The 13,108-nt window shown below is 50.1% G+C and overlaps 2 protein-coding genes across 3 annotated transcripts; one reads left to right on the top strand and one right to left on the bottom strand.

Moving 5' to 3' along the window:
- The first annotated feature begins 926 nt into the window (after window positions 1-926).
- On the top strand, window positions 927-8,451 carry PSMC3IP (PSMC3 interacting protein). The gene is made up of 8 exons (XM_019747606.2): window positions 927-1,273; window positions 1,376-1,476; window positions 1,647-1,736; window positions 6,380-6,491; window positions 7,231-7,376; window positions 7,481-7,534; window positions 7,685-7,744; window positions 7,825-8,451. Exons 1-8 carry the CDS (start codon window positions 1,093-1,095, stop codon window positions 7,879-7,881), a joined length of 801 nt encoding a protein of 266 aa, XP_019603165.1. The 5' UTR covers window positions 927-1,092; the 3' UTR covers window positions 7,882-8,451.
- Window positions 8,117-12,460, bottom strand: MLX (MAX dimerization protein MLX). 2 transcript variants are annotated; one of them, XM_019747604.2, is made up of 8 exons: window positions 12,311-12,460; window positions 11,877-11,913; window positions 11,351-11,440; window positions 10,970-11,076; window positions 10,642-10,741; window positions 10,346-10,445; window positions 9,775-9,976; window positions 8,117-9,033 (listed from the first exon to the last, which is right to left on the bottom strand). In XM_019747604.2, exons 1-8 carry the CDS (start codon window positions 12,350-12,352, stop codon window positions 8,977-8,979), a joined length of 735 nt encoding a protein of 244 aa, XP_019603163.1. In that variant the 5' UTR covers window positions 12,353-12,460; the 3' UTR covers window positions 8,117-8,976. The 2 variants fall into 2 exon arrangements, with proteins under 2 accessions (XP_019603163.1, XP_019603164.1); XM_019747605.2 differs by lacking the exon at window positions 11,351-11,440 and having other exon boundaries at window positions 12,311-12,459.
- Window positions 12,461-13,108: the final 648 nt, after the last annotated feature.

Genomic DNA, 13,108 nt, shown 5'->3' with positions numbered 1-13,108 from the left:
CTGAATCTCCTTAGTCCTCCACTGTGAATTGGGGTGGGGTGGGGGTGGGAGGGGTGCTGGGGAATTAAATCTTGTATGAGAACAATCTTTAAGACTGATGTTGAATGGTGTCCTACCCTTGATAGGTCTTGTTAATCTGAGATGTGATTAATTTCAGGAGGTGACAGCCGTCAGAAGAGGCAGCCCAGGTGTGAAGGACCCACTTGCCCATACCTATTTTTCCAAAACAGTCACCATGGTCTGAGGACACTATCCCCTCCCCTAGAGAGCCCAGACGTGCGCGTCACTGGCACTCTTGGCCTGCAGTTCTATCGTTTCTAATTCTTAATGTTGCCCCCCGAATGTGTGAAGTACGTTTCAAGGCTAATGAGATTTTAGGTAACAGAAGCCTTTAAAAAGGAGCTCCATGCTCTGGATTGTTTGAGCTGCAGGGACAGCTGCTCTTTGGCCTTCAGCTGACCTCAGAAACTAGAAATACTTATTTTAGACTTTGTCCCATTGGCCGTGGGCAGGAGTGGAAAACACCTGCCAGGTGTTGCCATAGATTGACCCGGCCTACAGGAAACTTAACAAGTTTTGTGGGTTAAGAGAGCCCCCTCCCAGCCCTACCTTTCCTTGGCGTTAAAACGACAGCATGAGTTGAGCGCCCCCTGTGTGCGGAGCTAGGTATCGGACAAACTAGGGTGGCGTTAAGCTCTTTCCTGGGCGTTTACACATTCTATTAAGTTTTCACGACCACCCTCCTACTAGTACCCCTTGTTCCTCTTTTACAAATGATAAGACTAACTGACGAAGAGCACTGGTCCGTGAGATAGGACATGTCCCTGTGGGTAACTGCCCTGTGACCTTGAGCAAGTTGCTCGCACAGCGGGAATTGACCCTGAGGTTTCTTTCCGTTCGCACACGCGGCCCTGATCAAGATCACCAGTGTGCAGCCGCCGTTGGGACGTTGTCTCGAAACTTCCTGGCGTGATTTACTACCGCCTTCGCTCCGAGCGGGAGGGAGGGAGAGGTTTGAAGCGCGCTGCGCGACCCGACTCCGCCACAGAAAACCGGGAGGCCGGCGGTCAGCCCCTCCGCCCAATCCCCAGGATGAAATCAACTACGGCGCCCGGGGAGGGTCTTTTCATTCCTCGCGAAGGTTTCCCCTTCCGCCAGTCCCCCTCCCGTCACCGGAAGGAGCCGTTGCCCCGAGCAACTGTAACGTCCGGCTTTCCGAGTTTGGCGGCGGGAAAAGCCATGAGTAAAGGCCGGGCAGAAGCTGCGGCCGGAGGTAATCGAGCCGAGGGCTCTGGGGAGACCAAGAGGAGAGCGGCTGAGGGGGGGGGGGTGTCGGCTGAGTGAACCCCTTCGCCTGCTTCGTCTCTCCCGGTAGCCCCCGGGATACTCCTGAGGTACCTGCAGGAGCAGAACCGGCCCTACAGCGCCCAGGATGTGTTCGGGAACCTGCAGCGGGAACACGGACTGGGCAAGGCGGTGAGACCCTCTCCCAGGATTCCTCTCCTTGGGACCCCTCGAATCAGCCTGGGTTTCTGCCCTCTCGAGGCTTCCATTCTAGCCTAGGGCTTCCTAAGGCTTGTCCCCCATCACTGACTGCCCGGCCTGAAGTCCCTCTTCCGATTGCTCCGCCCCCTCCCTTCTGCCAGGCCGTGGTGAAGGCGCTGGAGCAGCTGGCCCAACAAGGCAAGATCAAAGAGAAGACGTATGGCAAACAGAAGATTTATTTTGCGAACCAGGTGAGGGAAACCTGCGCAGGTTATCACCCGTGTGAAAGCCCAACATTAGGTGAATCAGTCCCTAGTATGAATTCTCTTTGGGAGACTTGAGGCGTCCCATGAAACTCAACTGTCTTACATCGTTAAAAAGGGCCCCAGCCATTTTATTTATCTTTTTTATTAAATGTATTGGGGTGACATTGGTTAATAAAATTATATAGGTTTCAAGTGTACAATTCTGTATTACATCATCTATATATTGCATTGTGTGTTCACCACCCAGAGTCAGATCTCCTTCCGGCACCAAATATTTGAATCCCTTTACCCTTTTTTACCTCCTCCCTGCCCATTTTCCCCTTGGTAACCACCATACTGTTGTCTGTGTCTATGAGTTTTGTTTGTCGCTTTCAGTTTTATATCCCACTTTTGAGTGAAATCTTACGGTTTTCAGCTTTTTTGTCTGATTTATTTTGCTTAGCTTGATAATCTCAAGCTGCTAATGGCAAAATTTCATCTTTTCTTTTTATTTTCTTATTTTGATTGTTATTGGGGAATATTGGGGAACAGTGTGTTTTTCCAAGACGTCAAGTCGTTTTTTTCAATCTAGTTGTGGAGGGTGCAGTTCATTGGCCCATGTGGGAATCGAACTGGCAACCTTGTTGTTAAGACTTCACACTCTAACCAACTGAGCCATCTGGCCGCCCAGTATTTCATCTTTTTCTTATAGCTGAGTAATATTCCATTGTATATATGTATGACATCTTTATCCAGTCATCTATCGAAGGAAACTTCAGTTTCCATGTCTTGGCCACTGTTAATAATACTGCAGTGAACATAGGAGTACACATATCTATGAATAAATGTTTTCAGGGCGGCCGGTTAGCTCATTTGGTTAGAGCACGTGGCTGCGAACACCAAGGTTGCCAGTTCAATGCCTGCATGGGCCACTTTGAGCTGTTTCCTCCTAAAAAAAAGAAAACAGGAAGGAAAAATTCAAATTTTTGCAGTGGATACCCAGAAGAGGGATTACTGACGGGGTCATATGGTAATTCTATTCTTAATTTTTTGAGGAACCTCCATACTGTTTTCCATAGTGGCTGTACCAATTTACATTCTCACCAGCAGTGTATGAGGGTTCCTTTTCCCCCACAACCTCTCCAACACTTGTTTTTACTTGTTTTGTTGATAATAGCCATTCTAACAGGTGTGAGGTGGTATCTCATTGTAGTGTTGACTTGTGTTTCTCTAATAACTAGTGAAGTTGAGCATCTTTTCATATATCTGTTGACCGTTTGTATGTCTTGGGAAGAAGTGTCTGTTCATGTCCTCTGTTCACTTTTTAATTGAGAACCCAATTATTTTTTATTGAATAATTGTCAAAAATTATTTGCCCAGGCCGGCTCGGTGGCTCAGGCGGTCGGAGCTCTGTGCTCCATCTTCTTTTCCCTTCTGCCTTGAGAATTCTTTTTGTCAGTAATTTTTGACAGTTTTAATATAATGTGCCTTGGAGAAGGTATTTTTGGATTGACATAATTAGGTATTTTGTTTGCTTCTTGGATTCAAGGATCCAGTTCTTCCCAGAGGCTTGGGAAGTTCTCGTCGACTATTTGTTTGAATAGGCTCTTTTCTCCCTCTCTTTTCCTTATGGTATACCCATTATTCTTATATTGTTCTTTCTGATAGAGTCGGTCCTGATGGAGTGCTTTCATTGTTTTTCAGCTTTGAAGTCTCTCTCTTCTTCCATCTGCATCATTTCCAGATTTCTACCTTCGATATCACTAATACTTTCCTCCATCTGGTCAGGTCTATTTCCTAAGCTCACTAGTTCATTCTTCATCTCTATAGAATTTCTATTTGGTTCTTTTTTTTTAGTTTCAATCTCTGATAAAGTATTCCTTTTGTTAATTTGATTTGAGTTCATTAAATTTCCTGAGTTTTTTTTCACCTCGTTGAGTTTTTTGAGAACCAGAGTCTTGAATTCTGTCATTTAAATAACCCATTTCCATGCCTTTAAGTTTATTTTCTGGAGTTTTTAAATTTTCTTTCTGAGCTGCCCCATTACCTTGGTTGTTCATGGTATTTGATGGATTATTTCTCTGCCTAGCCATTTATGGAAATGAACTCTGCCCCCACCACCTTTTTTTTAAAGAGTGGTACCGCGATAGCCGGTTGATCAGGTTTTTCTTTTGTTTTCCAGCAGGTGGTACTGAAGCACAAGTGTTTTACTTTCTTTTGCTCTGCCCTAGCTTCTTGGATTTCTGCTGGGCGGTGGAAAATGCATTGTTTTCCCTGGGGATGTGGGCCTCTCCTCTGTGACTAGGTTGCCTCAGTCTCAGGACACCACCCATGGGAGAATGTGGGGGCAATGGGATTCTAAGGCCCTGAAATCCTGGTGCTGCCTCAGCAGCCAGATGCCGTGTTGCACTGCCTGAGGTGTCTGTCCTAGGTGCTCCCTCTGGGATCAGCCTTGATGGGAGGGGGCAGAGTGGGCTGGGAGAGGCTGCTGGTGTGTGTGTGGCCTGTGTGCTCCTCCCAGTAATGGCAACTGCCAGACCCGCGCTGCCTCACCTCTGTACCTGGGATTAGCCACAGTGTGCTTCTGCCACTCAGGAGCTGTCTCTCCAGTTCTCAGAGCTGTAGATATTATGCTTTTTAACCCAACACTCACTGCTACAGTTTCTTCTGTGGCTTGCTGCTAGCTCTGGGAGGGTGCAGAGACCTAGCCTTCCTTTATCAAAGTGTGTACTCCTCTTGCTAGGATCCACACTTCATGAGATTTCCAGATTTAAAATACGATAGATGACAGAAAATCTTGAATTATTGCTACTAAGATCCAGTTCCGCTTGGAAGTTCTTATTCCCAGTCATCTAGATGAGAAGCACCGTCTGCCAAATAATTTTCCTTCTGTCTCCACTCCCCTCCCTAAACACACACATTTTGTATCTGCAGCCCAGACCTCCACCTGGATGTCTTTCAGAGTCATTATTGCTAAAATGGAATGCCTCATCTCGCCCCAAAACTGGCTCCTCTTACACTCTTCTAAATGAAATCACTCTTCACCCAAGCCAGAGACTAGGGAGTCATTCTGTTTTTTTTTCCTTTTAGGGAGTCATTCTTAACTCCCCTTACCTCATATGCGTACTCAGTCATCAAGTCCAACTGATTCTCCCTTCTTGAATCCATCCTCTGCTTTGCACCTGTCATCACTGCTCAGGTGCAGGCACTGCTCACCTATTGCAATATCATCCTAATAGAGCCCCTGGCCTCCTCAAATATATCTTAAACATTGCAGCCAGAGTGATCTGTGTTAATGCAAATCTAGTCATGCCATTTCCCTACTTAAAACTCTAGTGCTCTCTGGAACAGGTAAAAGGCATTTGGAGACTTGGCCCCAGCCTGCCTCTGGCCTCACCTGTCCATTCTTTCTCCATCCATTAACACTAGACCATTGATGTGTTTTATTCCTGTATCCTTTGCTCATTGTCCTTCTTCTGCCTGGAGTTTTTTAAGTCCCTTCTTCCTCTTCTTCCTCTGCACAGCTAACTCTTACTTATCCTTTAAGATTTCACTCAGGCATCACCTCCAGAAACCTTCCCAGAATGCCCTAATCCCCACTTCAGGTGCCTACTTCTTTGAGGCATACTGTAATGTCATTGTATTTTTACTTGTCTCCCTCAGTGCACTGTCCTAGGGCAGACCCCATTTCTCATTCGTCTTTCTTTACTTAGCACCTCCACAGTATCTAACATCCAGTAGACATTAAATACTCATTTAACTGAACGAAACCACCATCAAGGCTAATTTTCCGAAAATAGGTTTCATTGTGTTACTATTCTATTGAAGATCCCCTAAAGGAGAAGGTGGCAGACTTTTTTCTGTAAAGGGCCACCAGTTAATATTTTTATGCTTTCTAGATGGTCTCTTGTCACAGAGACACAACTGTCAGGATTACTCAAGCCACCACTGTAGAACAAAAGCAGCCGTAGACAGTGTGTAATGAATGAGTGTGGCTGCGTTTCAGTGTATCTTTGTTTTCAAAAAACATGCATCTGGCAGGATTTGTCTTGAAGGCTGTCATTTGCTGTCTCCTGCTCTAAAGATTTACCTTGCCTTAACGTAGAGCCCAGACTGCCAGACTGCCATTCGCATCCTTTCTAACCTGCTCCCGTTTACCAACTGACAAGACCCCCACTGAGCACAGTCCTTTTCTAGCAGGTGGTCTGTCACCGGAGAGGCTCCTCAGATTTTTACTGGAGTCCCTTAACTGAGTACCGCACACCATGACTCTGCCTGTCTGGAGTCTTCACTTCCTCTTATGGAAACCCCTAATTTAGGTATCACTACTTGGGAGAAATGTTTCTTTACTCTTTCAACCCAGTGAGATGTTTGACCACTAAACGGGAACATTTCTGTCCTCATCAGTGTCTTCCCAGCCTAGAAGCCTCTTGAGGACGGCGGCAGGTTTCAACTTGGATACCTTTTTGCTGGACCCAGCACTAAGCTGAATGATTTCTCAAACGTACCCTCCCACTGTTTTCCCAGACCCTTCCAAGGGTTGGGGAGTCCCCAGGTTCTTGAGTGTATGTGAATGTTGCCTTTCCAGATGTGGGTTCCCATCCCATGCCACACATCAGCCCACTTCTTTTTCCTTTTGTCTCTGGCAGGACCAGTTTGACATGGTGAGTGATGCCGACCTCCAAGGCCTGGACGCCAAAATCGTGGCCCTCGCTGCCAAGGTGCAGAGCTTGCAGCAGAGCTGCCGTCACATGGAGGCTGGTAGGACTGGGCAGGCCCCAGCGGTGTCTCTAGTGTCAGGGTCAGTCTGAAGGTCAGGAATTATAAGTGAATTGTTCGCTGACTGCGGTGTTGTCGTGTTGCAGTGAAAAGCCCTTTGCTGGGCTGCCATAGGCCTTACATTAAAAGAAATGTATGACAGCTCATGGCTTTTGAAATACAAATGGCCAAGACATGCGTTTGTTTTCCCTACCTTGATTATTAGTACTGTGTTTCCCCGAAAATAAGACCAGGTCTCATATTAATTTTTGTTTCAAAAGACGCATTAGAGCGTATTTTCAGGGGATGTCTTATTTTTTCATGTACAACAATCTACATTTATTCAAATACAGTCATGTCATCTTCTTCTGGAACATCGTTATAACGTACTAAATGTGTCCGTCTGGCTGACGATCTTAACTGGGGCTTATTTTCGGGGAAACATGGTATACTGCTCCCACACTTTCCTTTATTTCCTGATTCTTTAACTGGCTACAGCTAACTATCTGTTCAGCCTTGTACCCTACCACTACGGGGGAGGAAAGGAAACTAGAATAAACTGGTAATTCTGTAAGCCTTAGTCTCTCCTGAGCATTTCCAGAATAAGGGGCCCATTCTGGACCCTGTGTGTAGAACCCAGAGCAAGTGGAAGCCTGCTCTCCTCCCCCAGGGAGCACCCACTGGGAAAAAGAGAACCCCTTCCTTGGGGGTAGTGAGTAATTTCAGGGAGATGTGGTTTCAGAGCTGAAGGAGTTAACTAGTGCCCTGACCACACCGGAGATGCAGAAAGAGATCCAGGAGTTAAAGAAGGAATGTGCTGGCTACACAGAAAGACTGAAGAACATCAAAGCAGCCACCAACCATGTGACCCCAGAAGAGAAAGAGCAGGTAGGTTGGGAGGGAGGGCTGCCTGTGCAGAGGAATGAGGACAAGGGTTGACCCCAGCGGCTGCTGTGGGACTGGGGGGTCAGAGGAACCTGTTTCCGGTCTAGGTGTACAGAGAGAAGCAGAAGTACTGCAAGGAGTGGAGGAAGCGCAAGAGGATGGTAAGTGCAGGGGCTCTAAGGCAGGCCCTGGAAAATGGCACCCTCCCCACCCCCACCCCCCACCCCTGGAGAAACTGCTGCCCAATCTCCTAGATCTGTCAGGCAGGACCAAGGACTGCCCTTCTGCAAAGGCATCTTGTTTCTTATCAGGCAACAGAGCTGTGTGATGCAATCCTTGAAGGATACGCCAAGAGCAAGAAGCAGTTCTTTGTAAGTGGTTCTCTCTTCCTTCCTTGCTCCCTGGAGTTTCATCCGGGGAGACCTCATTCACTTGTCTTGCTGCTCCACAGGAGGAAGTTGGGATAGAGACCGACGAAGATTACAATGTCACTCTCCCAGACCTCTGAGCGCCCTTCTGGCAGGACTAGGGGATGAGGACGGAGGTGTTCGGGCCGGCTTTTTGTTCTTGTTTCTGCTGCTTTCTACCTTTGAGCAGAGCAGTTGGGAGCGGGGCATAAACCAGAGTATTAGGCGAAGGGAGGGTGCACTGGTTGCCTGGAGTGGATGGTCACACTCACTGCATCGTCCACATTTCAATTGCTTGAGCTTAACACTTACACTTGCAACAACGCTAAACGCAAGCATTTGCCAATATTTATTGTAACATAATTTGATATAAAAATATTTAATTTCCTCTGGATAATCAAACCTTCCAGATATCAAACCTGAGGAAGGCAAAAGGGAGCCTGGGGGACATAGCATTCGAGGTTCCCAGGGCCACACCCCGGACTCTCCTGGGGTCTAGATCCCAGGCAGCCTTCACCCTTTCACTCCTCCCCCAAGTCCTGGGAGAAATGTAGGCAGCACATTTGACAGAAAGACTGGGAGTGGTTTTGAGGCCCCGTTAATTTTCTAAAACTGTAACTTTAGCAAAACTGTATTGTTGGTATTTAGAAAAATAAAAGCTTTAGTATGTGGTGTTGTGTCATTCTTGATTGTTGTGCAATGCTCCTGCCTGTGGGGACAGAGAGGGCAAGAGTAGGCGGACAGGCTGTTTCAGTGTACTGCCCAGAGTGGGGGAGGAGAGAGAGGTGAGAGAGTAGGAGGTGAGGGCAGGAACATGGCAGCCCTGCCCTGAGCTGCCCAGAAAGCCCTGGCTTCACCTTGGGCTGACAGGCAGCTCTAGCCGAGGCACGAGGAGCCCTTCCACCCTTCGTGGCGCTCGGAGTATTTCTTTTTACTCCTTACACCCATCCCAAGGACTTCTGTGGGGCAGGGGGAAGACTGGGTAGGTTCGAGCTCTATGGTCAATATAATAAATTAATCAGAAGCTTTCACAAAACAAATTCCCCAGCCCCACTGAGGATGAGGGGGCCAAACACCAAGGAAAAACCACCTGACTGCTGTACGGTGTCGAAGTTCAATTTCACGAGCCCAATGGCTCTGGCCGAGCAGGAGACTCAAGGCCTCTTGTTGGCTGTTCTACAGGTTCCAAGAGCCAGTCAGTAAAGCTGGTTCTTCAGTTGGTGCAGGACACTGATCACGATCTCCCGTAGGGTCTGGTGGGGACAGCAGAGAAAGAGATGATACTCAGGTGAGGGTACAGAGCTATCTTAGTGACACCTGCTTACACTAGGTGTGCTCTTCAATGTACAGTAACAAAAGCCCCAAAAACACGATGGAAGAGTGGACAGCTATGTGATAAATATAGAACATGTTAGTGGTAGAATTTAGGAGGCAGGTATGTGAACGTTGTGAAAATCCTCTCTATGTTGCAGTATGTTTAAAGTGTCTCACAAGAAAAACAATGGAAAACAAAAAAAGAAAGCAAGAATCTCAGCTACAAGTTCAAGCCGCTCAGAAAAAGCGACCAGGTCTCAAAAGCAGAAGACTCAGTATAATACTGCACCATTACGAATGATACTAAAAAGCCCTAGGAAATACTTTAGTAGGTCTGGGGGTGGGGGCCAGGAATTTTTCCAAAAACCACAGGTAATTCTGCTGCAAGTAATGGGGGCTTCCATACTGGGCAGCCGAGGAGTGACCAAGACGGCCACAACATGAGCTAAAACCAAGGCCAAGCTCAGCCTTGCAGGAGTCAGTGCTCGATCATACTTGCCAAATGAAACCATAACAGGAAAATTTGGGCTTTAGAAAGTAAAGAAGGGGGAAAGTGGAGTATTGAAAGTTGTAGCAACACCCTGAAGAAACCTAAAAGCTGCTGCCTGCTTTTCTGAAAATGGCCTGGGCCCCTTGGCCTGAGGGCAGGGAGACCCTCAGTGACCACTGCTGTCCCATACCTGAGGCTTACAGTGCTCCTCAATCCAGCTGAAGACACAGGCCGACAGCTCCTGAAAGCTGGCCATGGAGATGGAGGCATTGAAGGACTGGAACAGGGAGTCCATGATGCCTTGAAACACGTTGAACTTCACCTGGTCGGAGACTTGGTCCTCCCCTTCGTGGGGGTTGTCCTGATGTGCCTTCACAATCTGCTCGTAGTTCCTGAAAGGAAGCAGGCCAGGGCTAAGGTACTGAAGCAGCTCTCCAAGCCCAGGAAAAATAATAGGGGTACCCTATGTACCCCCCAGGCAGGGGACTCCCAGAGACCTTTTGGGATATAGTCAACATCAGCTAGCTAGTGCTTCTAGGTCAAAAACGGAGACACGTCTTCTCTAAGCTTCCTTGCATTAATCCAATAGGCTTTTCCAGAGTGTCTCCTGTGTTAGCGACTGTTGGGGTACAGAGTCCTGCCTCTAAGTAGCCACCTGAGTGAATCCTCTGATGTGGCCTTTGAAAAACGGGGCGGGTGTGAACTGACACTGGCCTGAGTCCCCTAGAAGCCTGGCTCCCCCAGTTCAGCGCCCCTCTTACACTTTCATGATCTTCAGGGCCATGACGTCCTTGCGTAGAGTGGACACCTCCTCCTCCTGTTTCTTCTTCTCCTTGTGCAAAAACTGGATGTAGTCAATGGCTAGGGTGGGGGCGGGAAGAGGAGGTGAGCACAGGAAGTCTCAACCAGAAGGCCAAGGCTGATTGTTTCCCCTTTCCCCATATCCCAACGCCCCCCTACACCCCCCTCCCCCAGGGCCAGGCTGAAAGTGGGTATGAGGCCCGCCATCTCACAGCCCCACTGGCTCCAACCCCTCCTGGGCACTCCCTGCCCATACTTTTCTGTAGAACGATGGCTTTGCTGAGCTTTTGGGAGCCAATGGAGAAGTCCTGCTGCTGGCAGGTGGGGACGATGGTCTGAAGGTCGTCATAGCCTCTCTGTGGAGACGCAACAGAAATGGGTCCCTTAGCTCGGGGGGGTTACGGCAAACTGACACGAAACTTTTCTTCCATGACACCAAGTTCCATGCTCACAAACTAAAAGGGGTGAGGGGTTGGAAGGAGGGAGGTAGTCATGTCCAGGGACTAGACGAGCTGCCCCCAAGGCGGCTCGGGACTGGCGGGGTCAGGGCAGTGCCTCTGGAATACGCAGGGTCCTCCAGTCACCTTGATGGCGTCCCTCCTCTTCTGCTCAGCCTGGGTGTGCGCTCGCCGCCGCCGGTCCTTGTAGGACTCCTTGTAGGACTCCTGGTGGTAATCACTGTCCTCATCATCTACGCTCAGAGCGGGGGACAGGAGAGGTCATTCTGGGGCCCAGTGAGGCCCACATAGTCCACCTTTCCCTGACTGGGAAGAAGAACCTGGGGCCCAGATGGCAGAGGGACTTGGGGACCTAATATGATAGATGAGGTGAAAGATGGTGAGACCCTGCATCTAGCGCTAGGGCTCTAACACCCCCATGTGGACGGCTGGAGCTTCCTGTCTAGGAAAGACACTAGAACCATGGCGTACCTGAGCCCAGCCAAGGGGGGGAATGTTGCTGCCTACCTGTGTTGGGGACAGAAGAGGCACTGGTGGAACCGATGCTATTAGCTCTGGACACTACACTCCCCTTGCGGGTGCTTTCTACAAAAAGCCCTGGAAAAGAGAGGCCCCAATCACTAAGGGGTCGCGAGGGGGGGGCACTGCTAGGCCCTCAGATACCTGTGGGCATAATGGCTCCCTGATCCTTAAATGTTGACCCCTCTCTTTCAACCCCAAAGCCAGCCATACTGGGCCACCAGTCCTGGTAGTGCCATGTTGCAATGCTCCTGTCCCTACCGTCTGTACTGCTCCACGGGCCTACAATGATACCCGCTGGCTCACAAAGGAGCATCTGGACATGAGGGTAAGTGACCAGCTCCAGAGCAGAGGGAACTAGGGGTCACCCGCGATGCTTCCTGCCCCTTCCCTCACTGTTTCAGGCTCAGGGACAGTGGGCTGTGGTCAGGTGTGGCTGGCGAGGCCACGCGAATCTACAAGGCTGAAGTGGGAGTGTCACTCCCGAGCTGAAGCCGATGTGGGCGGCACTTACCCGGGTCCAGGCTGTTGTCGCTGTAGGCATACTCCACCTGCGGCGCCGAGCAAGGGAGAGACTCATCAGACCTCGGCCCCTGGGGGAAGCCGCTTCCATTCACTCTGCGCGTACACACACACCGCGGTGCACAGGCAATGGAGGACCCCCCGCCCCCAGTCAAGACTGGCTAGGCCGTGGGGGTGCCACCTCTCGGCATGATCCCACCCGCCCCAGTACTCCCCTTCCCCAGCCCTAAACCCTGTCCCCCCACACTCGCGCACACAAGCCTCAGTCGTCTCCCCACTTTGGCACACGTGGGGGGAGAGCTGTCTTCTCTGCAGCCCCAGAGGGGGGCTTTGGGGACCGGAGGGACTCCCTCATCTTCCGGACCCCCTACGTGCACGCGCCAGACTCGCTCTCCCCCCACCGGCGTGCGCGCCCACAAGGCTTGCCTTGACCCAGGGGTCCTCCGGAGAGGCGCCGCGTTCCGTCATCTCAGATCCACAGCTCCGGAAACCAGTCACCCGGCGGGTCCCCAGCCGTGAGGAAAAGGCGAGGCGCACCCACGTGACCCAAACCCACCAACCCGCGACAGAGGAACAGGGGCGGGGCGAGTGTGGTGCGCGTGCGCAGCCTAGAGACACTGAACCCGCTGTGGGCCGGTCCTGGTGTTCCAGCCGACGCAGGTGGCCTTGGGGACGTTCTCCCTGTCGGTCCCTCCCTCCCTTGGGGTAGGCACTCTGGGGTGGCAGCGACATGAAACACATTCTATGAAATGGGGTCCCCTCAAAAGGCTTGTCCTAATAATGTCACAAATAGTTGTGCGCCGGCCCACTGCCAGGCCAAGACGGCTCCCGGGTACACCTTTCCCCCAGGCCAGCCTGCTCGCTCACCACGACTTGTAGTCCTGGCCACCTCGTCCTACTTCACCGAGCTGCAGGCTCTGTGATGGCAGAAGGCCGCCTCGCCTGGCTTGTTGAAATATGGTCCTCCAACACCCAGCCTAGCGTCTGGCAGGATACTTGTGGAATTAATGCTTTCAAAGAGATCATTGGCCAAGTTATGCTACTTTAGAAATAAGGAAACTGAGGAACCTAGAAAGCCTGTAACTTATCCAAAAGCACACAGCTAGTCAGTGACAGAGCCAAAGCTGGCCTCAGGCTGGCTAGCTCCAAAGGCCACGCTCTTAGCCACTGCACTCCTGGCTTCCAACTCAGGCCTGGGCCCTGCACTCTGGTTCAAGTGTCCAG

Source organism: Rhinolophus sinicus, linkage group LG15 (assembly GCF_036562045.2).
Source record: "Rhinolophus sinicus isolate RSC01 linkage group LG15, ASM3656204v1, whole genome shotgun sequence".
NCBI classification, from domain to species: Eukaryota; Metazoa; Chordata; class Mammalia; order Chiroptera; family Rhinolophidae; genus Rhinolophus; species Rhinolophus sinicus.
The sequence above is the reverse complement of the archived record's forward strand: the minus strand, read 5'-3'. Positions and strand labels throughout refer to the sequence as shown.

Excerpts from the sequence above, each read along its gene's own strand:
- MLX (XM_019747604.2), bottom strand. The coding sequence starts at position 12,352 with ATGACGGAACGCGGCGCCTCTCCGGAGGACCCCTGGGTCAAG. Across the intron at positions 9,977-10,345 it reads GCCCTGAAGATCATGAAAGT|GAACTACGAGCAGATTGTGA; the intron begins GTAAGAGGGGCG and ends GCTTCCTTTCAG. Across the intron at positions 9,034-9,774 it reads AGGAGCACTGTAAGCCTCAG|ACCCTACGGGAGATCGTGAT; the intron begins GTATGGGACAGC and ends TGTCCCCACCAG.
- PSMC3IP (XM_019747606.2), top strand. The coding sequence starts at position 1,093 with ATGAAATCAACTACGGCGCCCGGGGAGGGTCTTTTCATTCCTCGCGAA. Across the intron at positions 1,477-1,646 it reads AACACGGACTGGGCAAGGCG|GCCGTGGTGAAGGCGCTGGA; the intron begins GTGAGACCCTCT and ends CCCTTCTGCCAG. Across the intron at positions 1,737-6,379 it reads AGATTTATTTTGCGAACCAG|GACCAGTTTGACATGGTGAG; the intron begins GTGAGGGAAACC and ends TGTCTCTGGCAG.